Consider the following 23010-nt stretch of genomic DNA (forward strand, 5'->3'; position numbering starts at 1 on the left):
GACCAAGGAGGGCCTACAAAGAGCAGACTGAGATTAGCCAGAAAAAGCACAAGAAAATCATTCAGGGTCTTCACCTCCAGATGGAGGAGTTCACTCGTGAACTGAAAGCTTAGTGGGACATCTTCCCAACATTGCAAAGGTCTCCCAGGGCCTAACACAGCCGGTGAGGCTTCCCCAGCATCTTGTCTCCCAGTGTGCTCATTCCTCCTTCTGATGGTCTGGACCTTCCTACAGGTACCAACTTCTCATCAGGCTGAGCACACACTTGTCATACCACTTTACCTTTGCCCATGGTGTTGCCACTACCTAGAGCAACCTCTTTTACACCTTGATGCCTTGACTATTTGTCCTTCAAAAGGCTGATCAGGCATCCTATTGGTGTAAAAAGTTTCCCCTGAGTCTCTTCCCTCCAGCTTAAAACCTTCCCCCTGTACATCCTTCTAGACTACCTCTATGCCATGCATCATGTTATCTTAGGCTGATTCAGTGTCTGCTCATCTTTTCCACCACTGAACTTCTTCATGGCTTTAATGATCCCCTGTATCTCCAGAGACTAGCAGACTGCCTGGAACATGGCAGGTGAACTGTGCCCCGACTGCTGAGAATGTCTTTTGAAGGCAGGATTATATTATTCTGGGAGATTAGAACACTCAGAATTAGTGGGGCATCATTGTTAGGGGCAGGACAGCATTTTAGTGCTTCTGGTTTGGGAGATCTTGGTTAACCAATATCTATTCCAATAAATTCCATCACTGTCACGTTTCTCTCTGTCTGTCTCCTCTCTCTAGTACACATGCAGAGGTAGATGGTGGAGGAATTAGAATCTACCGTTAATCAGTCTGCCTTGGGCTCAAACTTTGAAATTACAAGAAGGAAAACATCTGGACTTCCTCATGAGAATCTTTGCAATGTCCATTTCTGTTAAAATGCCTTTTGACATAAACAAGGGGAAAGTTCATAGGCGTACTATAGAATATTCATCACATTGCTGGCATTCTGCAAAGAATTGGGCTGGTTAAGTGGCTCCTAGGTCACTCTTACCTATCCCAAGCTGAGAGCATCTAGATTTTGATTGGATTATTGCCAGAGCTCATTAGCATAGTGTACCTTGACCTGGATTAGGGAACAGCAGCTTCTGCATAGAAAATGACCAGAGCTTGCTGGGACCTGAACCAGAGATGAGATTTTTATGACACAGTTTTGTCTACATCTCCATAAGAAGTCAGAGGTAAGGAAACCATTACAAAGTTTCAGTTGTAAGATTAAAAAAAAATGGGGAAGTAATATACAGCATAGGGAATATAGTCAATAATATTGTAATAACTTCATATGGTGACAGATGGTAACTTATGATGATCACTTTGGGATGTCTACAAATATCGAATCACTACGTTGTACACCTAAAAGTAATATTGTAAATCAATTATACATCAATTAAAAAAAAAGGTAAAGAAGCCAGAAATCCTGAGGAGAGACAAATGTAAGGGATGTGATAATGGCCACCTCATTTCTACAGGGTTTCATTTGTTCTGGTCGGTTTTCTGTAGAGATAATGAAACTTGAACCAGTTTCAAGCTTGGCCCAAGTTGCTTTGAAAAAAGAAAGTCTTGACAAATGGAGTTTTTTAATCCTAGAGGAAAACTGAATTGGCTTGTTTATGTTTTAAAGGCTGAAAACCATCTTTTCTTCTCTCCTGTGTTTTGGTCTTAACTTTCAGAGAAATATTAAGTTCATGTTCATTCATTTGTCAAGAATTTATATCAGAAAAAAATCGAAAAAGTAATGTAGTTTTTCTGCAGCAGGATTTTTGATTCCCCTTCCCTTAATTTAAAAACAAAAGAATTATATCTATTTACATTGCCTAGGCTTAAAACAACGTCTTTGATTTTTTGAAATGTGAATCTTGTTATTCAAGGTTTTGTAAAAAGGTCAGCCTGTTCCAGTTAGCTGTAACAAAGTTTAGACCATCCAAGTTACTGTTGTTAATGTTAAAAAGTACATAAAACCGTTGCTATCACATTTATCCTTGATATTTGTGTCTAATATACTTGTTTAAGTCTGAATTAAAGTCAGTCTATGGCATCATTTCTTCAGTAACTTGGTGTTTATTTGCCAAACATAGAATTTGATTTAAAACTCAATGGGGATTTAATCTTGCACATCAGTGTTTGAACTGGGGGGCAGGGGTTTCATCTTTTTGAGTCTTGGACCACTAAGTTGTAGGTGAGTGTGGGTAGGTGCATTAGGGAAGGAAGAGACTCCTATTAGATTGTTATTTAGTGGCCAAGAACTTCATTTACATGTTCAGGTCAACAGTCTTCTATATCCATACACTTGCCCTCAGTACATCTCAGTGAGTGACAAGTATTAATTAGGGTTACATAAAGCTAAGTAACTGAGGAACAGAGTGCATGGGACTTCCTAAGGTTGAGACTATTAAACTAACTTGTGGTTTGAGTGACTGTTAAGTAGTTCTATGTAACATCATTATGGCCCTTGTTTTTTACTACTTTATTTATTTATTTATTTATTTATTTTTGCGGTACGCGGGCCTCTCACTGTTGTGGCCTCTCCCGTTGTGGAGCGCAGGCTCCGGATGCACAGGCTCAGCGGCCATGGCTCACAGGCCCAGCCGCTCCGCGGCATGTGGGATCTTCCCGGACCGGGGCACGAACCCGTGTCCCCTGCATCAGCAGGCGGACTCTCAACCACTGCGCCACCAGGGAAGCCCATGGCCCTTGTTTTTACTAGCGCACCAGCGAATGGAAATGTCACACATGTAAATGCGTTTTATTCATATTCTGCTAACAAGCACATTTCATCTCAAAATGATTGTCTTTTTTTTCCTCAGAGTTGAACACTTTAAATTTCTTTCCTTCTTTTTTTCTTTTCTTTTCTTTTTTTTCTTTTTCTTTTCTTTCTTTCTTTCTTTCTTTTTTTTTTTTTGGTTGGGGGTATATCCCCTTTAACCAATTATAACTAGAAACTAGTATTTCTCATGGGGGAAAAAAACACAGTTTGCACAAACATTTTTGAACATCTATTGTTTATACAATACAATTTAATCAGAGTAAAGTCAGACAGAATTTTCTTGTAGGGGGCAGGGAAGAGTGAGATTGCTAAAGATAAAGCCAGAAAGTCTTGAAGGGTGCTTTGTATTAAACAAAGTTGAGAAACACTATTTTAGAGCAATAGTTCTCAAACAGTTTTGACCCCCAGGGGACATTTGGCAATGTCTGGAGATATTTTTTAACAAGGAGGGGTGGGTTGCTACTGACACCTAATGGGCAGAGACCAAGGATGCTGCTGAATATCCTACAATGCACAAGGTAACCTCCACAACAGAGCGTTACCAGGTTTGAAATGTCAATATCACCAAGGTTTTAGAGGAGTCTAATTATCATTTGATAATATTTGAAGATATAAAATACATACTGGATTGTTCATCTCTATGGAAATTTAGATTTTAAAAAAGACTTCTAGACACATCTGGTTGTGATGTGCCCCTCTTGTAACACACCCCAGGTTAGCTAATTTATGAAGGTGTATCCATGGAAACAACTCTAAGCCAGCTATCCCTCCTGCCCCAACAAAGGTACATGGAGGATAAGCTTTTAACCATTGGCTACAGGTGACAACGGTCCTTACTAAGGCCTTCCTGCTTGGGGCTAGCAATGAGGAAGGAAGCCTAAATCTGAGAGTGAATGTGATGATCTTCTTTTGATCTCCCATGGTCAAGCTTTATTTCAGCAAGGTCACTAATGGCTCCTACATTTTGTTTTTGTTTGTATGTTGGTGCTTGCCAAAATATCAATGAAACAGGCTTTTCTGGCAGACGAGCACTGATTTTTGTCACTTTAATGGTCAGTGTTACTGTCATTTATTTTTTAGTGTCAGAAGACAGTCTACTAGTCTAAAAACTGCCTGGGTGGACTAATCCAACTGTGTTAAGAGCCTTTGAGAACAAAATTCTCAAGCACTCCTGAGGGCAGTTGGATAGACGGAAACCTGTGGGCGACCCGACTTTATCATGGAACTTGAGAACGTTGATTCTGAGGACAAAGAGACGTTAAGCTGGGATATTAATGATATGAAACTGCCACAGGTATGTACTTGCTTTAACACCGCCTTCAGCATTTGGTTGTGAAGTCTTGACCGGTAACTTGCTAAGACCTGAAAGGAACTTGATGAGGGTCCCAGCTGGGTAAACACCTCTCCTCCAGAGCTTCAGCTGGACATCTGACTGAGGACTTTTAAGAGGAGGTGCTAAGATCTATGAATTGAGCAACACCTTACCAACCAGACTCACCCGGTTACAGACTGAAGCAAAGAAAATGTTACTTCCCTTCTCTTTCAAAGTTGGCTTGGGGGCTTCCCTGGTGGCGCGGTGGTTGAGAGTCCTCCTGCCAATGCAGGACACACGGGTTCAAGCCCTGGTCTGGGAGGATCCCACATGCCATGGAGCAGCTGGCCCCATGAGCCACAATTACTGAGCCTGTGCGTCTGGAGCCTGTGCTCTGCAACAAGAGAGGCCGCGATAGTGAGAGGCCCGCGTACCGCGATGAGGAGTGGCCCCCACTTGCCACAACTAGAGAAAGCCCTCGCACAGAAACAAAGACCCAACACAGCCATAAATAAATAAAATTAAAAAAAAAAAGTTGGCTTGGCTCAGATGGCACCCGCCTGCCAGCTAGTAAAATAAAATCCACGCTAATGTGTTTGTCCATAGATCGACTCTCTGTAATGCACAAGCTCCCATACTACCTTATTTGCTATAGTCATGGGTTTAACCTAAATCTGTCACTGGAATGTCCCAGTGAGAGTGCTCTTCTAGAACTTTTGTAACTAGTACACAGTCCACAGACATGGGGCTCCTCTCCAACTACAGAGTGACTTTCATTTCATGTTTTCTTCGCTTTATCTTTGGCAATTGCCTTTTTTTTTTTTTTTTTTTTTTTTTTTTTTTTTTTTTTTGGCTGCCTCGGATCTTAGGTGCGGCTCATGGGCTTTTCGTTGTGGTGCGAGGGCTTCTCTCTAGTTGTGGCATGTGGGTTTTCTCTAAGTTGTGGTGTGAGGGCTCCAGAGCATGTGGGCTCTATAGTTTGCGGTATGCAGGCTCTCTAGTTGAGGCTCGCGAGCTCAGTAGTTGTGGTGCGCGGGCTTAGTTGCCCCAAGACATGTGGGATCTTAGTTCCCTGACCAAGGATTGAACCCACAACCCCTGCATTGGAAGGCAGATTCCTTACCACTGGACCACCTGGGAAGTCCCAGCAATTGACATTTTAAACTCTTAATTTGGTGGAAAACATTAGTTGTTTTAATTTTTTTTGTTGTTGTTGTTGCCACGCCACATGGTATGTGGGGTCTTAGTTCTCTGACCAGGGATTGAACCTGTGCCCCCTGCCATGGAAGCTCAGTCTTAACTGCTGGACCACCAGGGAAGTCCCCGAAGTGTTTCTTTTGTTTCTTTTTATGTTTACCCTTAAATCTCCTCCCGTATTATCTCTGGGTAGGTCTTAGAAAAGCTGGGAAGCACCAAGTATGCCCTACTTTCCATCCATTTAAGGATGGTTCAATACACCACAGCTAAATCATGCAAATATCTATTTTAAGGATTTATCTTTGTAGTTGCTTGTAATTGGTTTACAATAGTTGTAGCTGTTTTAGAGGAAACTTTAAGGTTAATTTTAATTACTCCTGGCTCAGGGACCCATATTCCTAATTCATGATTGCAGCTCTCAAATAGAGAAGATGGGCATCCTCAAAAACAAGAGTTGAAGGAAGCAGGTACATAGATGATTTTGCAAAGTCACATCGTAGAGCAGGAGCTTTAATGGGGTCTACGAATCCTCTGAACTGGCGGGCAACACTGTACTAACGTTTATTTTTTCTGGGACAGAGGATTCATATCATTCATCAAATCTGTAGACAAAAGGAAGAAACACTTCCCTGGAGGGGATCTCAGGGCTCATAAAAGTTCATGTTCCAACATGAATTTTCCAAAACTCAAGCATTCTCAGCTATCCAAGACATTAAAATGAGACATTTACAGTAAAAATACACATTCAATTTTGGAAGTGTATCATTTTTAGTTCGTAGAAAAAGTTTGATTGTTCGTGGAAATAGGTAAGTGCCCTTCAATTTGTTAAATATGCCCAGGAAATGATTAAAAGAGCAAAATAGGGGGCTGCCCTGGTGGCGCAGTGGTTGAGAGTCCGCCTACCGATGCAGGGGACGCGGGTTCGTGCCCCGGTCCGGGAGGATCCCACATGCTGTGGAGTGGCTGGGCCCGTGAGCCATGGCCGCTGGGCCGGCGTGTCTGGAGCCTGTGCTCCACAACGGGAGGGGCCATAGCAGTGGGAGGCCCACGTAGTGCAAAAAAAAAAAAAAAAAGAGCAAAATATTCCTTAGTATTTTCTGAGCAGAGTCAACACCATCCTTGTCTGGGTTTATGCTGGCTTTGGAATCGTATCAAGACCTAGTTGAGGTGAAAAATAAAAGGTCTTGGAAGGATTTCCAAGCACAGTAGATTTTATACTTCAAGAGTGTTTCTGAAGGCAGAGTGGTGTATGGTGAGAAGAACAGGGCTAGGAGACCAAGTCCTGGCTTTGAATTCCAGTCCTGCCTCTTTTTATTTGTAGAATTTCACAGGGTGGTTTAGCTTTTCTGAGGCTCCCTTTCCTCTTCTGATGATGAAGTGCTTGCACTATATAGTCTCTTACGGACCCTTTTAGTTCTAAGAGTCTAGGATTCGGTGAACTGAGATTTGGAAGACGGCCTGCACCCTAGAATGGGGGCCGGGTGCCAACCACAGGGCCTGGCACGTGTTAAACACAAACGACAAATACGAAATTCACGAATGATTGGCTCTATGGCTTATCTGTGTGACTCTAAACAAATCTATTTTCTTAAGTCTTCATTACTTCCTCTGTAAAATGAAAATAGTAATTCCTTAGATACCCTTCTTAAATGTCTAAGCTGTTTAGAACAAATGTGTTCCCAAAATGTGTTCTGTAGTGTGTAAGTTACAAGGAATTTTAATGGATGCTGTGAAGGAAGAAAAGGACTAAGTTCAATGAAGTTAAGCCAATTTTTTTTTTTTTTTTTTTTTTTTTGGCCACACCGTGCATCACGCAGGATCTTAGTTCTGACCAGGGATCGAACCCATGCCCCATGCAGTGGAAGCGTGGAGTCCTAATCACTGGACCGCCAGGGAAGTCCCTAAGCCAATTTCTCTACTGCAGACATGGTGCCTTTCTTACTGCACTGGCGGCTCTCTCAAGAGGAAGCTGTTGGCATTGTTGCCCTAACACAGTCTTGACTACAGAGCCCTTTTTTCATGGAGCCCCTTGGGTGATGAGTGTGCCTCAGACCATCTGTTTGAGCATTAAAACATATGTTTTAAAGGATTACATCTATAATAACATGCACTGGCTTATTACTATTATACATTTCCCCAATTTCATTCTCTTTCCCACCCATACAAAGAATTTGCAGTTTATTGTTCATATTTTTATATTCTTGCCAGGATTCCTGCGAATTCCTGTAGCTTGTAGACAAATTCCTTTCTTACTAATCCACCCACCTGCTTCAAGTTTTGAGATGGTTACCCGAGTGCTCACTGCATCTTTTGGTCCTGGGAACTCCATAGCCCTTTATACATCCCAGATAGATCAAGATCTATGGGTTAATTTTTGGCAACAGTGAACAATGACATCCTTATCAGGATAGCAGAGGTTTTTGAGTGACAGGGATGTGCAAGACACCATAGCAGGCTCAGGGATACAGGGGCCGTTAAGCTATGTTAACTTTCACAGAAGGGCTCATGATCTTCTGGACCAGTGGAGCAAGATCAGTGTCCAAACAGAGAATTGATGCCGTGTAGAAAAATGCCAGAGGCGCTGAAAGAGGACGTACGTAATTCAGCATGACTCAGGCATGGGGAGCAAGGCAGAACATCTGGCCAAAGGCTCTCTGGACAAGTACATTGTAAAAGGTGAGAGGATTAGGGCAGGTGAAGATAAGAAAATCCAGGCAGAGTAGAGCATTTTGAAGACTGTTCAAAGGCTACATATGGGGAAGCTGTGCACAGGCATTCAGCAAGGGGATCTGGGAGGCTACCGGCGTGAAAGGTGGTTTGGACGCAGGCTATCCTAAGATGATTCAGTTATTTTATTTTATTTTATTTTTTAAAAAAATTTTTAAAGCGTTCTTTTTAAAAAAAATTTTTTTAATTTATTTAATTATTTGGCTGTCCCAGGTCTTAGTTGTGGTGCACAGGATCTTCAATCTTTGTTGCGGCATACAAACTCTTAGATGCCACATGTGGGATATAGTTCCCTGATCAGGGATCGAACCTGGGCCCCCTGCATTGGGAGCACGGAGCCTTAGCCACTGGACCACCGGGGAAGTCCCGATTCAGTTTTTTTGTCTGTTTGTTTGTTTGTTTTCGGTACACGGGCCTCTCACTGTTGTGGCCTCTCCCGTTGCGGAGCACAGGCTCCGGACACGCAGGCTCAGCGGCCATGGCTCACGGGCCCAGACGCTCCGCGGCATGTGGGATCTTCCTGGACTGGGGCACGAACCTGTGTCCCCTGCATCGGCAGGCGGACTCTCAACCACTGCGCCACCAGGGAAGCCCCAGTTATTTTTTTAAAGGCAGTGGGAAGCCGTTAGGCTTGTTGAGCTGGAAAGCATCATGATCAGATCGAGGGCTTGGACGGTCTCTTGCCCTCACTACATCATCCCTCCCTGGATTTGTTTCATGTGCTCTTCTCCCTTCTTTAAGCTGCATGTATGTCTTCATAAATCTTCATCCGCTCATTTCTGATCCCTTGTCTAGCTTCTGGTTATTTTGATACCACTTCTCCTTTATCCAGCCTCCACGGAGTCAGCCCAGAACTGCAGGCACTTAACTTACTCAAAACCCTCATTGATAAAAGCCTCTTTATTCCAGACCAATGTAATACACCAATTTTGCTTTCCCTTCCTATTCCATTAAACTACATTTGCATATTAAAAGTTCAAATATAATTGCTTTAGGGTTTGCTTGGTCCAAGCAGCAAATGTCTGGGGTTGGGTTAGTCTTACCTTTATTAAAAATGTTCACTACATGGTTCATTACACGGATACTTCTTACTAATACTGATTATTAATACTTGGGAGCCATGAACCCCTAAGAAATTTATTTTTTTTTTCCTGGTTGAAAATCAGGAAGAAAACCAATTCCTTTTTCTCCTAAATAGTACCCACTGAGCAGGGAGATGGAAGCAGCCACTCTTCTCCCAGCATCTGCCAGGTTCTCTGAGCAGAAGCACAAGGTGTTCCAATAGCCCCACAGCAGACAAACACCCCGAATCATTCTGTTCATGAACATGAGCAGTTTCCAGATGAAACCCATGACCAAAGCCACACCAAGCCATTAACTCACACAATTCCAAGGTTTAAGTGTACTTTTTGCAGAGAAAACCTAAAACTATACATAGGCTAAACATAAATACAGGGCCACCTGCAGCTTGGAGAATGAACCCCAAAGAGGCCACGTCTCTGATGAGTTCATTCCTGGACCGTGATTTTAACCAGTACAATTTCCTTTGCCTCAATCTTAGGAGCAAAGGTGAATCTTTGAGCTTGTACTGTGAACTTGTGTGGATAAATGTAATCAGAACAAGCTAAGTGTAATCAGATGTGTCTTGGCGCTAGGGAGCTAAGGGGTAAACCAGATTCTGGATTTCTGGTCAATTATTATCTGACTGCATGATTAGGTCACTTTGTTGTTGGTCTGACGGGGACACTCGTGACTTTGTCCTCTTTGTCCAGCATTGTTCTTGATCTCAAGGTCATTTGAACTCTCTGGGACAGTTCCATGTATATGGACCCCGTGGTCATTGGGTCCCCCCACTTTTGGGACCAGAATTCTTCTGCTACCCTGTGCTTCTGGGGTCATGAGGTTGGTAACAGAGACTCTCCCTGGGTGCCCAGGAGGTCTCTTGCTTAGCTGGGTGGAGTTGGAAAGGAAAGGGAGAAAAGAAAAGAGGGGGTAACAGAGTTTGAAAGCTGGGGCACTCTGTTCCACCTTAGTGCTGTCTGAACAAATAAGGAACTTTTTCTCCTGCATCTTGACCATTTAACAAAGGTAGGAAATTGTAAGATTAGTCAAAGGAGTAATGCTTAACTCAAAAGCATTTTGTTGATGAATTTCTCCCTTTGAAAACACTTGGAGTTGGGTTTCCAGTTGACTCGGAGAGATAAGTTCCTGAAAAGTTGAAGGTAAATCAAAATGCTGGAGGAATTTTTTTTTCTGTATTCCATAAGTAACGTCTAATTTTTTCCTCTCTCTGGTTTGCTTAAACGTGTATCTGTTTGCTAGCCCGGTTTTATTTGGAAACATTTATTTACAAGGAATTAATAAGCTATTCTTTTTTTTTTTTTTTTTTTGCGGTACGCAGGCCTCTCACTGTTGTGGCCTCTCCCGTTGCGGAGCACAGGCTCCGGACACGCAGGCTCAGCAGCCATGGCTCACGGGCCCAGCCGCTCCGCAGCATGTGGGATCTTCCCAGACTGGGGCACGAACCCGTGTCCCCTGCATTGGCAGGCGGACTCTCAACCACTGCGCCACCAGGGAAGCCCAATAAGCTATTCTTATTAAAGAAAACCTGGCAGATCATTGCTTTACATTAGAATAGATTATATTCCAAGGGAAAAATCAAATTTAATATAATAACATGATAATGTAAATATTTTTGATACCTTATTTCAGAATTTTGATTTTAACTCATTAGTTTTATGTAATAGTGTATATTTAATTCTTAAGTTACCCTATTAAAACTTCAAGTAGTTAAATAAATTAGAATGAAGGGAGGATGAAGGGTGCTCTGGTTGCACAGGGCAGCGGTCCCCAACCCTTTTGGCACCAGGGGCCGGTTTTGTGGAAGACAATTTTTCCATGGACAGGGGTGGGGGATGGGGGGCAGGTGGGAGTGTGGGCATATGGTTCAGTTAGTAATGTAAGCGCTGGCGAGTGATGGGGAGTGGCAGATGAAGCTTTGCTCACTCGCCGGCCTCTCACCTCGTCCTGTGCGGCCCGGTTCCTAACAGGCCAAGGACCAGTACCGGTTCACGGCCTGGGGGTTGGGGACCCCTAGCATCGAGTTTCAAAGATTTTGAGTGAGTTAGAGGATTAAGTCTCTTAGGGAAAGAAACTACATACATAAGGCCCAGAAATATTCATTAAACCCCCAATGACATTACCCATGAGATTATAAAATATAAATTTGTTATATTTACACGTTGGAGACCTTAAGAATATTCCCTTTAAATTATAAACTTCTTAACCAAGAGGAAAAACAAAGAGTTACTCATGAAAAGTTAGAAATTAAAATAAACAGAAGATCTGAAAAGAAAAAAATGTTTTGTGGGGATTTGCTAAACAAGATTAAGAAATAATTATTCTTCCTTTGAAAATTTTACTCTCTAGTGCCTTAAATTTGGGAGCTTTTCAGAGTTCCTTATCATTCATTGACACCTGGGTTCCTTTGCATCACTGGAATCTGGGTTTTCTCATAACTGCAATGTCAAAAAATGTCAAAAATCTCACTAAGCATCCAGGTCAAAAGACTGGTCATAAATAAATAGCCAAGAGAATATCTTGATGTAAATACACTTACTCCTAAGTAATTTTCTTGAGGTCATACTTTGTCAATCTTATTACTGCATTATTAATGGAACTGGAAAACTAAGGTACCAGTGGAGGAGCTGTTGAAAAAAAAAGCTTAACAGACCTTGGAATGTAGAATGTTTTGTGGGCTTTAAAACAAACCTCCACAATGCTAAAATAATCAAAAACACAGAATGTGTTCTCCCACTACAATGGATGCAAACTAGAAATTAATAGCAAAAGGCAACAGGAAAATCTGTAGATACATGGAAACTAAACAATATATTTCTAAATAATCCATCAAAGAGGAAACCTCAGAGGGAGATCAAAATATACATTAACCTGAGAGAGAGAAAAAAGACAGTAGAGCTCATTTCTTCCTCCACAGGCAGGGAGTGCTTGCTTTAACTGGAGTGTTTGAGCCGCTCTCACAGACACTGTCGTTCCTCCTGGTTGGTGGAATTTATGCCACTGACCAGCCTGAAGGGACCCCTCACCTTTAAAACATGAAAATCTCAGCTTTCCTTCAAGTCCATCTCACCCTTTTCTCTGCTGCCCTGACAACTGTGCTTTGTATTTGAAGAATTCAAATCCTCAGTCCAAATTGCTAAAGGTCCATATTTTAACATTTTAACCGACATTTTTATTCTTTCAGAAGATAAAATATTATGTTTTCTGTGGCATTTCTGTGGCAGAAGACAAGAGAGCACTATTTAGAGCTTTAGGTCAGAAGGAAGAGAAGAGAAGGGGGTGGAGGAAGGAGACAGGGCTGCCTGCGGGGTTGCCTGAGGTCTTCTCCTCACCCCGGGCATTGAGTCTTGTCCAGCTCAGAATTACCAGGGAAGTCGGGGAGAGAGGGAAAGAACTGGAAAAAACAGCTCATTCAGCATCTTGGCCTGGCCAGGCCTCTTTCCTAGACACTCAACTGTAATTGCCCAATGGACCAGAGGGGACTCCTCCGGACGCCATCTCCCTTCTTCCTGCCCTTTTCGAGCAGCATTCCCTTCCCAAGCCACAGGGCAGCACCGGAGGGGCATTGTCACTGCTCTGAGAAAGAAGGTCACTAACAAGATCTGCACCAATTAAGCTTTTGTTTTATAGGGGCTTGGACTCCTGTCTTGCATTTGGCTTAACAAGGTTTAGAGCATGAAGTGACCTCTCTGGGGGTCATCTCTGTCCTAAAAGCTGGTGGCCCTCACAATCATACTGGCTGGTGTGTGTGGCCCCAGATCTGACAGAGTAACAGCTAACACTGATGTGGAACTTGCTGTGTGCCAGGCACTGGTTTTATTTTGTTTTTAAAAATTGAAGTATAGTTGATTTACAATGTTGTGTCTGGTATGCAGCAAAGTGATTCATATATATACATATATGTGTGTATATATATTCTTTTTCATATTCTTTTCCATTATGGTTTATTACAGGATATTGAATACAGTTCCCTATGCCAGACACTGTTTTTTTTTTTTTTTTTTTTTTTTTTTGCTGTACGCGGGCCTCTCACTGCTGCGGCCTCCCCCGTTGCGGAGCACAGGCTCCGGACACACAGGCTCCGCGGCCATGGCTCGCGGGCCCAGCCGCTCCGCGGCATGTGGGATCTTCCGGGATCGGGGCACGAACCCGTGTCCCCTGCATCGGCAGGCGGACTCTCAACCACTGCGCCACCATGGAAGCCCTGTGTTTTTTTAAATATTTATTTATTTTATTTATTTATTTTATTTATTTTTTTGGCTGCGTCGGGTCTTAGTTGTGGCACGTGGGATCTTCGTTGAGGCACGTGGGATCTTTCGTTACAGCGCGCGGGCTTCTCTCTAGTTGTAGCATGTGGGTTTTCTCTCTCTAGTTGTGGCGTGCAGGCTCCAGGGTATGTGGGCCCTGTACTGCAGCACATGGGCTCTCTCACTGAGGCACACGAGCTCAGTAGTTGTGGCGCGTGGGCTTAGTTGCCCCGCGGCATGTGAGATCGTAATTCCCCGACCAGGGATCTAACCCACGTCCCCTACATTGGAAGATGGATTCTTTACCACTGGACCACCAGGGAAGTCCCTGTTTTTGTTTTTGTTTTCTTTTCCACTATAGTTTATTACAAGATATTGAATATAGTCCCCTGTGATATACAGTAGGATCTTGCTGTTTATTATATATATGGTAGTTTATACCTGCTAATCCCAAACTCCTAGTTTATCCACCCATCCCCCCTTTGGTAACCATAAGTTTGTTTTCTATGTCTGTAAGTCTATTTCTGTTTTGTAAATAAGTTCATTTGTATCTTTTTTTTTTTAGATTCCACATATAGGTGATATCGTATGGTATTTGCCTTTCTCTCACTTTCTTCACTTAGTATGATAATCTCTAGGTCCATCCATCTTGCTGCAAATGACATTATTTCATTCTTTTTTATGGCTCAGTAATATTCCATTGTATAGATATACTACATCTTCTTCATCCATTCATCTGTCGATGGACACTTAGGTTGCTTCCACGTCTTGGCAGTTGTGAATAGCAGGCACTGTTTTGAATGCTCTGTGTGTGCTAACTCGTTCAGTCTTTCTTCACAACATCCCTGCCAGGCAGGTAATCCTGTGACCTCCATCTCACAGAGCAGGAAGTGGAGCCCTGAGAGGGAAGGAACTACTGTAAGGCCCTCACCCAGGGCCTTCACAGGCTGTGCTCTTACCAGGGGCTGGTAAGCTCTCTGTGAAGGGCCAGATAGGAAATATTTTAGGCTTTGTGGACCATACAGTCTCAGCTGCGACTACTGGACTCTGCCATGGTGTGTAAATGTATCCACAGACAACACTTGAATGAACATGGCTGGGTTCCAATAAAACTTGATTTATGAAAACAGGCATTGGGCTGGATTAGGCCCATGGCCCTAGTTTTCAGACCACAACTCTTTGCTATTAACTAGAACTACCTCTCGTGTACATACAACCTCTCATTTCTATTTCCTCAGACCCACCTCAGTTCCCATGGAGTTCCGTACAAATGACAACTATCATTAATTATATAAAATTTACAGTTCACAACACATCTGCTCTCCACAGTACTTTTGTGAAGCATGTTTTATCAATGTCCCCATTTTAGAGAAGAGCAAAATTCGGCTTCAGAGACAGTCACCTGCCCTGAGTCTCATGTTACAAAGTTCTTTGGCATGTTCTAAACTTGAAATCTAACTGAAGAGACACCTACTTCCCTGAGTTGCTTTTCCATCCTAATGATGTTTGCTTTTTTTCCTTCTCAAACATCTTGTCTTTCCTGTCTCATATCCTATGCTGTGTCTTCTTGTTGGGGAAGCAAAGCAGAGGCACCCTGATCTCTCTTCCTGGAGCTTCTAGAATCTTCTACCATAACCTTCTATAATCTTCTTGCTGAAAATGTTCTTATACCAAGGCTCTGGAAGCTACGGGGGTGGGCACAGCCTAAGTTTGACTACTGAGACCCCTTAATGATTCTCACCCTAAGAATCTGTCAAACGCCACATCCTTTTGAGCCACAACTTCAGTGACTGACATTTATTCTGAGCTCCCTCCAGGCTAGGTGCTGTGCTAAGTAATTTTTATATATTATCCTATTTAATTCTCAGACCCACTTGAGGTAGGCAGGTCTAGTTAGTTAGCCCTATTATGCAGGTAAAGAAACTGAGACACAGAAAGCTAAATAACTTATGCTGTAAGGACTGACTATCCTGTGTCTCTGCCCACTCAAAGGAGAGTTTAGTTAGGTATTCATGGGCAGGGAATTGTGCCCGTCCTGGCAAGAACACAGACGTTTCCAGTCAAAGTAAACTCTTCCTCACCCCTCTGCCCTGTTTGAGGCGCATGAACATGAGTGTAGAGCAAAGGGGAGAAAATCTCCACCGGGGAGAAAGCGGCTCTCCAGCCTTCCACCGCGTTATCTCAGGTGGCTTTGTATAAACCCTCCGCTTTCCCAACAAGGTAACCACCGCCCGGCGAGAGACATTATCTCACTGCCCCACCCCAGTGCCGTCCACTGTCATTGTGCAAGAACACAATCATGTTACTTCACCTCCAACATTCTCAGTGAGACGGTCCTCACTCTTATCACCAAAGGCTAGAGAAACATCAATCGGGGTAGAGGGGCGGCATCACAACTCACTCTGGTCCAGGGAGCAGCTGTTGGGTGGACCCAGGAATCACGTGCTCGCGGCTGCGCTGTGCGTGCTCAGACCCTCACGGCGGAGTGAAATCCAGCTTGGTCTTTGCTAGAGGTCTCGCGCCCAGCTCTCAAGCGCCAAAAGCAGCTTTAAGCACAGTGGTGTTTTCCAGCTGAAACTATAATAATAGTCTTTGTGTTTTCATCAGAATGTGAAAAAGACGGACTGGTTCCAGGAATGGCCAGATGCCTACGAGAAGCACATCTACAGCTCGGAGGACAGGAATGCGCAGCGGCACATGAGCAGCTGGGCCATGCGCAACACCAACAATCACAACTCCCGCATCCTCAAGAAGTCCTGCCTGGGCGTGGTGGTCTGCAGCCGCGACTGCCTAGTCGCTGAGGGCCGCAAGGTCTACCTGAGGCCTGCCATCTGCGACAAGGCCCGGCAGAAGCAGCAGAGTGAGTGAGGCTCCTGCCCCGAGGGGCCACGACGTCCCCGCACCCCCCAAGGGCCCATCCTTCGCCCTGGAGGATGGTGGAGACCAAGGCCGGTCCTTTAGGTTATCTTAAGGAGAGCCATCCAGCTCCCTGGGCTCTGGTATCCGTCCCAAAGATCTGCCATGCCCAGGGCACCCAGCATTAACCTCCCTCGGGTTAAGACGCCTGACTCGGGCCTCTGTTAAAAGGAAGACACATCACTTAGGGAACTAACAGTAATTCACCAACACACCCACCTAACGTTTAAGAGAAAGTTGTGTATCACGCTTGCCACCTCACATCTTGGGGAATGGGGTCCCCAAAATGATCTCAGTGAGTGCTTTGATCTGGAGTGGGAGCCGGGACTGACTCTGAGGTTAGACTCAATTCCATGCCATTTAGGGTCATGCCATAATCACATGCTGAGATAATTCTTCATTTTGTTTTTTTATCATATTCATCAGATTGTGAAATAGATGCGTTTGGCATTCCCTGTGCCTTGCCCACTTCAGACCTCAAGTTACTTCATGTTCTTTCCTTGTAATTTGTTTTCAAAACTTGCTCTCAGGGCAGGATCTGGTATCAGTCATTTACACTTTAGTGAAACTTTAGTAGCTGCGTTCTCTCCGTCATGTGGTTTTGCTCCTTGACCCTTAGTTCTAATTGTGAAGTGAAAGAATTTTTTTCTGCTTCTCTACGAAGAATTTCAAGTATCAGTAAATAAGGAGGGAGGGATTTTTTTTTTTTTTTTTTTTTTGCTCAAAGGAGCTCTCCCCTGTCCTGTAATATATCCCACTCTGTAGGCAACTGCTTCCTCTACCACGTGTGAGAGTGACCTGCGCTGCTTTGGTGGTCTGGCCTCCTAGGCTCAGGGGTCATGCCCAGTGTATGAAAGCCTATAAAACTGTGCCCAGGTGGAATATTTGCCACCCAGGAACCTGAAATCAGCAGGGCTGCACAGACGCAGGTCACCTTCCTGAGTCACCTTCCTGAGTCACCTTCCTCTGCTCCTTTGTAGGGAAACACTGTCCCAACTGCGATGGGCCCTTGAAGCTCATTCCCTGCCGAGGCCACGGGGGCTTTCCTGTCACTAACTTCTGGAGGCACGACGGACGCTTCATATTTTTCCAGGTTGGATTTGAGTTAGAGATTCCATTTCTCTTTAATTCAGGAACTCTTCACAGAGGCACAGAGGACCAGCAGGAGTTTCCTCCAGGAAATGCACAGGTGGAGGGGAGCCTACACCCTCCCTGGGGGACCCTCTGGGCGAGCAAACGTCTATACCCCAAACCTTGAGAGAGGAGTCAGGGGCTGGAGCCCAGGACAGGGGCGGCTGCCCCTGCCTCAGGCTCCGAAGGGGATGCTGCGGTCAGTAACCTGCTTAAGCAAGCACTGGCCTTCCACAGACCCAGCTCTGTAAACATGGACACATTGCTTTACTCCCCTAAGCCCCAGTTTTCTGTAAAACGTGGTGTTAAGAAGTCCTCATGGGGGAGGTGGTAGAAACAGTGGCCTCTGACAGTTGGACTGCCTGGGTTTGAGTCCGTGCTAAACCTGTCTCTGAAAAGAAAACGTTCTGATGTGTAGGGTTTGCCAGTTTCTGGGATATAACTATTCCCATCATGGCTGATATCAAGCCATTTTTTTTGTTTGTTTGTTTGAAAAAGCTAATTATTTTACTATATATTCTTTCTTACTACTTATACGATCATAAGATTGAACATGGAGTTTCATGGCAAAGCACATGGCAGAGCTTGACAGAGGTTCTCTGGAAAGCTGTCTTTGGTAGAAGTGTGCAAGATGAGCTGAAGTTTTCTCTCCCTTCTTTCCTCTTTGTTAATTCGGTTTCTTCATCAAATATATTTTTTAATTTTAATTTTATTGGAGTATAGTTGATTTACAATGTTGCGTTAGTTTCAGGTGTACAGCAAAGTGTCAAGCTGTCTTTACAACCAGCTCACAAATTTCCTGAATGGCCAACAGTTGGCTTTTGGCCTGGCTGGCTCTGGCACACTTGGAATCCTAGCTCCCGCACGGACTAGGGGAGGTTTCCCAGGTGGTATAACCCCTCCATGCCTCCTGGGAAGGATGATAATGGTATAGCCCTCACAGCCTTGTGCTGAAGGTTCAGGGAGAATTATGTAATCAGCATTACTTGTCATCACTGTGAATGTGACTTGGCCAGGCTGGGGAGAGACAGCACGCAAGGAAGGAGCATCGTCAGCAAAGGCAGATGGGCAAGCGGGAGAGTGCATGGGGGCCTTGGGAGGATCTTAAAAGGATGGGGGAAAGGGTGGGGGGTGGGATGAATTGGGACATATATATATATCTCCATATACATATCTCCCATATATATTGACATATATACACTATTTTTTATACTATTGATACTATGTATAAAGTAGATCACTAATAAGAACCTATTGTATAGCACAGGGAACTCTACTCAATGCGCTGTGGTGACCTAAATGGGAAGGAAATCCAGAAAAGTGGGGATATATATATACATATAGCTGATTCACTTTGCTGTACAGTAGAAACTAACACAACATTGTAAAGTTGCTATACTCCAATAAAAATTAATTAAAACCAAAAAAAAGGTTGCTCCAATCTTGTCTTAGTAGTCAACTGCAGCAATACCCAGTCCGATGGCAGGGCACAGGATAAAGCTTTACACACCGTGAAGTGCATCTAGTTATTTATTTCACTGCTTCGTCTCCTCTAAGTCAAAGGGAGAGCATGACCATCCAAAGCCAGAAACCAAATTGGAAGCTGAGGCCAGAAGAGCAATGAAGAAAACGCATTCTGCCTCTTCCTCTGTCTCCTCGAAGATGAAACAGGGCCCACAGATAAAGGTAACCTTGCCCCATGCAGCTTCAAAACGTACGACGACTTGCCATCCCTGTGGTGGCGGCAGTAGATTTCCCTGTCCCTTACCTACAAATGAAGCCGAAAATCACATACCTTCAGGCTCACCCGTGAGTCAGCCTCTGCCAAAGAAGCTGAATCTGCGGGTTTCCTCTTAATTTCTACCATCTTTGTAGCATGCCCTCAACTGTAAAGTCCATAGAATTTCAGAATCGTCTTCCCTACTACAATTAAAAAGAGACTCGAATCAGCACTTAACCTATGTCTGGCACTCTGTATTTCTGATAGAACCAAAATGAAATGATCTGCACAAAATATGAGCCTTGTGCTTTTTCATTCTTCCCTAAAGCAGATGATTTCCTTAGCGCACTCCACCAAGATGAAATAACCAGGCAGTTTCTGAGAACAGTGCTCATCCAGGGATGTGGGGATGGAGGCTTCTTCCCGCAGTCAAACTGTGATGTGAAGTTCATGGCTTTATGGGTGTCATACTGTAGGTTTGTGGGTTTGTCTGCTTAATAGTGTTACTAATTCCTCTACTTTTTCTACTGTCCAATGTTCCACATTTCAGGAGTACAGAAATGAAGCCAGTCCATCCCTGGAGGCTCTAAAGTACCTTAAGAAGAAAAATTGTAATCTGAGTCTCTTGTAGGGAAATAGGAACCCCTGAATCCCAATGACCAGTCTTATCCCATCTCCCAGCCCTGGAAGAAGTTGAAGGGTATTTCCTCCCACTCACCCTACCTGGTCACAGTCTCTCCAACCCCATCGGTCGATAGTTTTACCTAAATAAGAGGATAACGTAATTCTCAACCAGATTCTTTTCTTGCGATTAACTGGAGGACAATATACTTTCTCCACTGATAAAAATAAATTGACGGGCTTCCCTGGTGGCGCAGTGGTTGAGAGTCTGCCTGCCGATGCAGGGGACACGGGTTCGTGCCCCAGTTTGGGAAGATCCCACATGCCGCGGAGCGGCTGGGCCCGTGCGCCATGGCCTCTGAGCCTGCGCATCCGGAGCCTGTGCTCCGCAACGGGAGAGGCCACAGCAGTGAGAAGCCCGCGTACCACAAAAAAAAAAATAAATAAATAAAAATAAAAAAATTAAAAAAAAAAAATAAATTGACCACCTCGTATTCCAGAGATTTACAATTTAACAAAATGAGTTCAAAGTCTCTTGAGAAAAAAAATAAGCCCTGGTCTCATGGAATCCACACAGCACTAAAAAATAGAAAAAAGTCAAGGAGGGAAATGAGGTTCCCCTGAGAGTTATACTGAGGATAAAGTAAAACTTTGAAGATAAAGTTTGATTTTTTTCAAATAGCCCCTTACAAGTTTCTCACAGAGTCAGTTAGGATATCAGACTTGGGTTTAAGGAGAAACATTTTAAACACACTCCTGTCTGAGTAAAGAGCAATTTGGCCCTTCCTGGTTGGTCAGATTTCAAACGGAAATGGCAGCAGCCTTTAGTTCTTCCAGGCCTTGGGTGCTTGTGCAAAGCCCTGTGTGTGTTTGTGCTTCAGGTATGCAAGGAATGAAGAAAATCTGAAGAGCACTTATTTGTGCAGGGTCACTCGTGAGTGTCTGGGGTAGTTAGGTCAGTTTAACTTATTAACATGAGTTTTCTGTTTCCTTTCCAGCCTCTTCCAGGTGCAACACAAAGTTGGGAAAGTTTAACTTGGTCTTTCCAGGAAGGTGTCCAATTGCCTAGTAGTTACAGTGGACATTTAATAGGTAACGCTCCCCAGCAGAAGGCCCTGAATGATGGCTCATCCTTCTCTGAGAGTTATGCTTTGGGGAGAACCTCTGACCCCAGAGACTCCACTCCCACCTTGGGCCCCACTCAGCTCTACGAGAAACGCGATTTGTCCAATAGTCGGGTCTCCAGCAGCCAGGACCTGCTTCAGCCTCCTGTCTCTGGAGTCTTCTCTGATTACAGTGATCTGCAAACATGGAATAAGAATGTTGCTTTGGGGAGAAATCCTTCCAATGACAACAGTTGTCCCAGTTACCCTTTTCCTCTGACCAACTGGCCTTACGACTTCTCCCCTTCCCAGAGCTCTTCAGAACCCTTTCTCCAGCAGATTCCCATGGAATCACCAGCAGCCAAAACTAGCTGTCACTCCTTCTGGCCAAATCAAGGTGGTGAACTTTATGAAGAGAAGGTGCATGTGGATTTTAACAGCTACCACCCTTCCACCACTTGCCATTCACCTCAGGAAGACCCCTTACTCCTCACCTACACCTCTCAGCCCCATCATCAATATTCTCTGACTGGCAAGAGCAGCAAATGGGATTTTGATGAAGAAATGAGGTACATGGGTTTGGATCACTGCAACAACGAAATGCTTCTAAACCTCTGTCCTTTAAGATGATCCAAATCGGGAGACTTGTGCACTGCCGGTGGAAATGTCATTTCATGCAGCCTCTGTGGAAAACAGTATGGAGGTTCCTCAAAAAATTAAAAGTAAAACTACCATATGATCCAGCAATCCCACTTCTAGGTATATATCTGAAGGAAATGAAATCACTATCCTGAAGAGTTATCTGCACCACCATGTTCATTGCAGCATTATTTACAATAGCCAAGACATGGAAACAACCTAAGACAGATGAATGGATAAAGACAATGTGGTGTGTATATATATATACACAATGAAATACTATTGAGCCATAAAAAAACAGGAATCACATCATTTACAACAACACGGATAGACCTTGAGGGCATTATGCTAAGTGAAATAAATCAGAGAAGGAAAGACAAATACTGTATGAACTCGCTTACATGTGGATAATTTAAAAACCCGAACTCATAGAAATAGAGATCAGATTTGTGGTTGCCAGAGGCAGAGGGTGATGGGTGGGAGAACTGGGTGAAAGTGATCAAAAGGTAGAAACATCCAGTTTTAGATAAATAAGTTCTGGAGATGTAATGTACAGCATGGTGACTATGGTTAACAACGCCATATTGTATATTTGAAAGTTAAGAAGAGAATGGATCTTAAAAGTTCTCATTACAAGGAAAAAAAATATAACTGTGTGGCGATGGATATTAACCACTCTTATTGTGGTAAACATTTTGCACTATATACATATATCAGGGCATTATGTTGTACACCTTAAACTTATACAAGGTTATATGTCAGTGATATCTCAATAAAATTATATCTCAGTAAAACCGGGGGAGAAAAAATGACCGAAATCTTTTATAGCCACTTAAAAAGCTGCTTTGGGAAATGGCTGAAAGAATTTCTTTAGGAAATGGTTTTCAGAAGGTAACCACAGATAAATCAGAATCATGACGATGAGCAGAAGGCAAGACTTCTCTCTTCCCACAAGTGATCTGTTGGCCTGTCCTCCTCCTCTCTAGTACTATAGGGGTACTAGAAGTACTAGAGTACTCCTCAGGAGTACTAGAATATTGGAATACTCCTCAGGAGTACTCGAATACTCCTCAGGAGTGCTAGAGTACTAGGACCGTTTTCAGGAGTGATAGAGTACTCCTCAGGGAGAATTGAAAACTTGTCCCATCTGTGGCAGGAAATGTCCTCTGCTATTTTTTTTCTCCACAATATTTGGGGTTCTCAGCACCTCAACTGCATTATCTGTTGCATTTTCCATGTCCTTGGAATCATCTCAAACAGAGCAGACATGAAAGGCCCAGGATCTCACCTACGCCTTCTTGGAAACAGAATGAAGGAAGGGAGAGAGTGAAAGAGTTTCAGAGGAGCAGAAAGACGAAGATGCTACCACTGAAGTAATAGTACTTTGTCTAGTATGAAACTTGTGGGGTTGGTTTATAAAACATGTGTCCTCTAGTTGATTTCTAAGACTCGTCAAGACAAGGGCTATGACCCAACCGCATTTCCTGAACACAAAGAGCAGCAGAA

The 23010-nt window shown here is 43.7% G+C and overlaps 1 protein-coding gene across 1 annotated transcript; it reads left to right on the forward strand.

Moving 5' to 3' along the window:
- The first annotated feature begins 4030 nt into the window (after nucleotides 1-4030).
- On the forward strand, nucleotides 4031-21495 carry GCM1 (glial cells missing transcription factor 1). Its single transcript, XM_060111133.1, has 5 exons — nucleotides 4031-4105; nucleotides 15982-16234; nucleotides 17271-17383; nucleotides 18979-19107; nucleotides 20761-21495. The coding sequence occupies exons 1-5, from the start codon at nucleotides 4031-4033 to the stop codon at nucleotides 21493-21495; spliced, it is 1305 nt and encodes a 434-aa protein (XP_059967116.1).
- Nucleotides 21496-23010: the final 1515 nt, after the last annotated feature.

This window comes from Mesoplodon densirostris, chromosome 10, assembly GCF_025265405.1.
Source record: "Mesoplodon densirostris isolate mMesDen1 chromosome 10, mMesDen1 primary haplotype, whole genome shotgun sequence".
In the NCBI taxonomy this organism is placed as follows: Eukaryota; Metazoa; Chordata; class Mammalia; order Artiodactyla; family Ziphiidae; genus Mesoplodon; species Mesoplodon densirostris.

Excerpts from the sequence above, each read along its gene's own strand:
- GCM1 (XM_060111133.1), top strand. The coding sequence starts at position 4,031 with ATGGAACTTGAGAACGTTGATTCTGAGGACAAAGAGACGTTAAGCTGG. Across the intron at positions 16,235-17,270 it reads GGCCCGGCAGAAGCAGCAGA|GGAAACACTGTCCCAACTGC; the intron begins GTGAGTGAGGCT and ends GCTCCTTTGTAG. Across the intron at positions 19,108-20,760 it reads AACAGGGCCCACAGATAAAG|CCTCTTCCAGGTGCAACACA; the intron begins GTAACCTTGCCC and ends TTTCCTTTCCAG.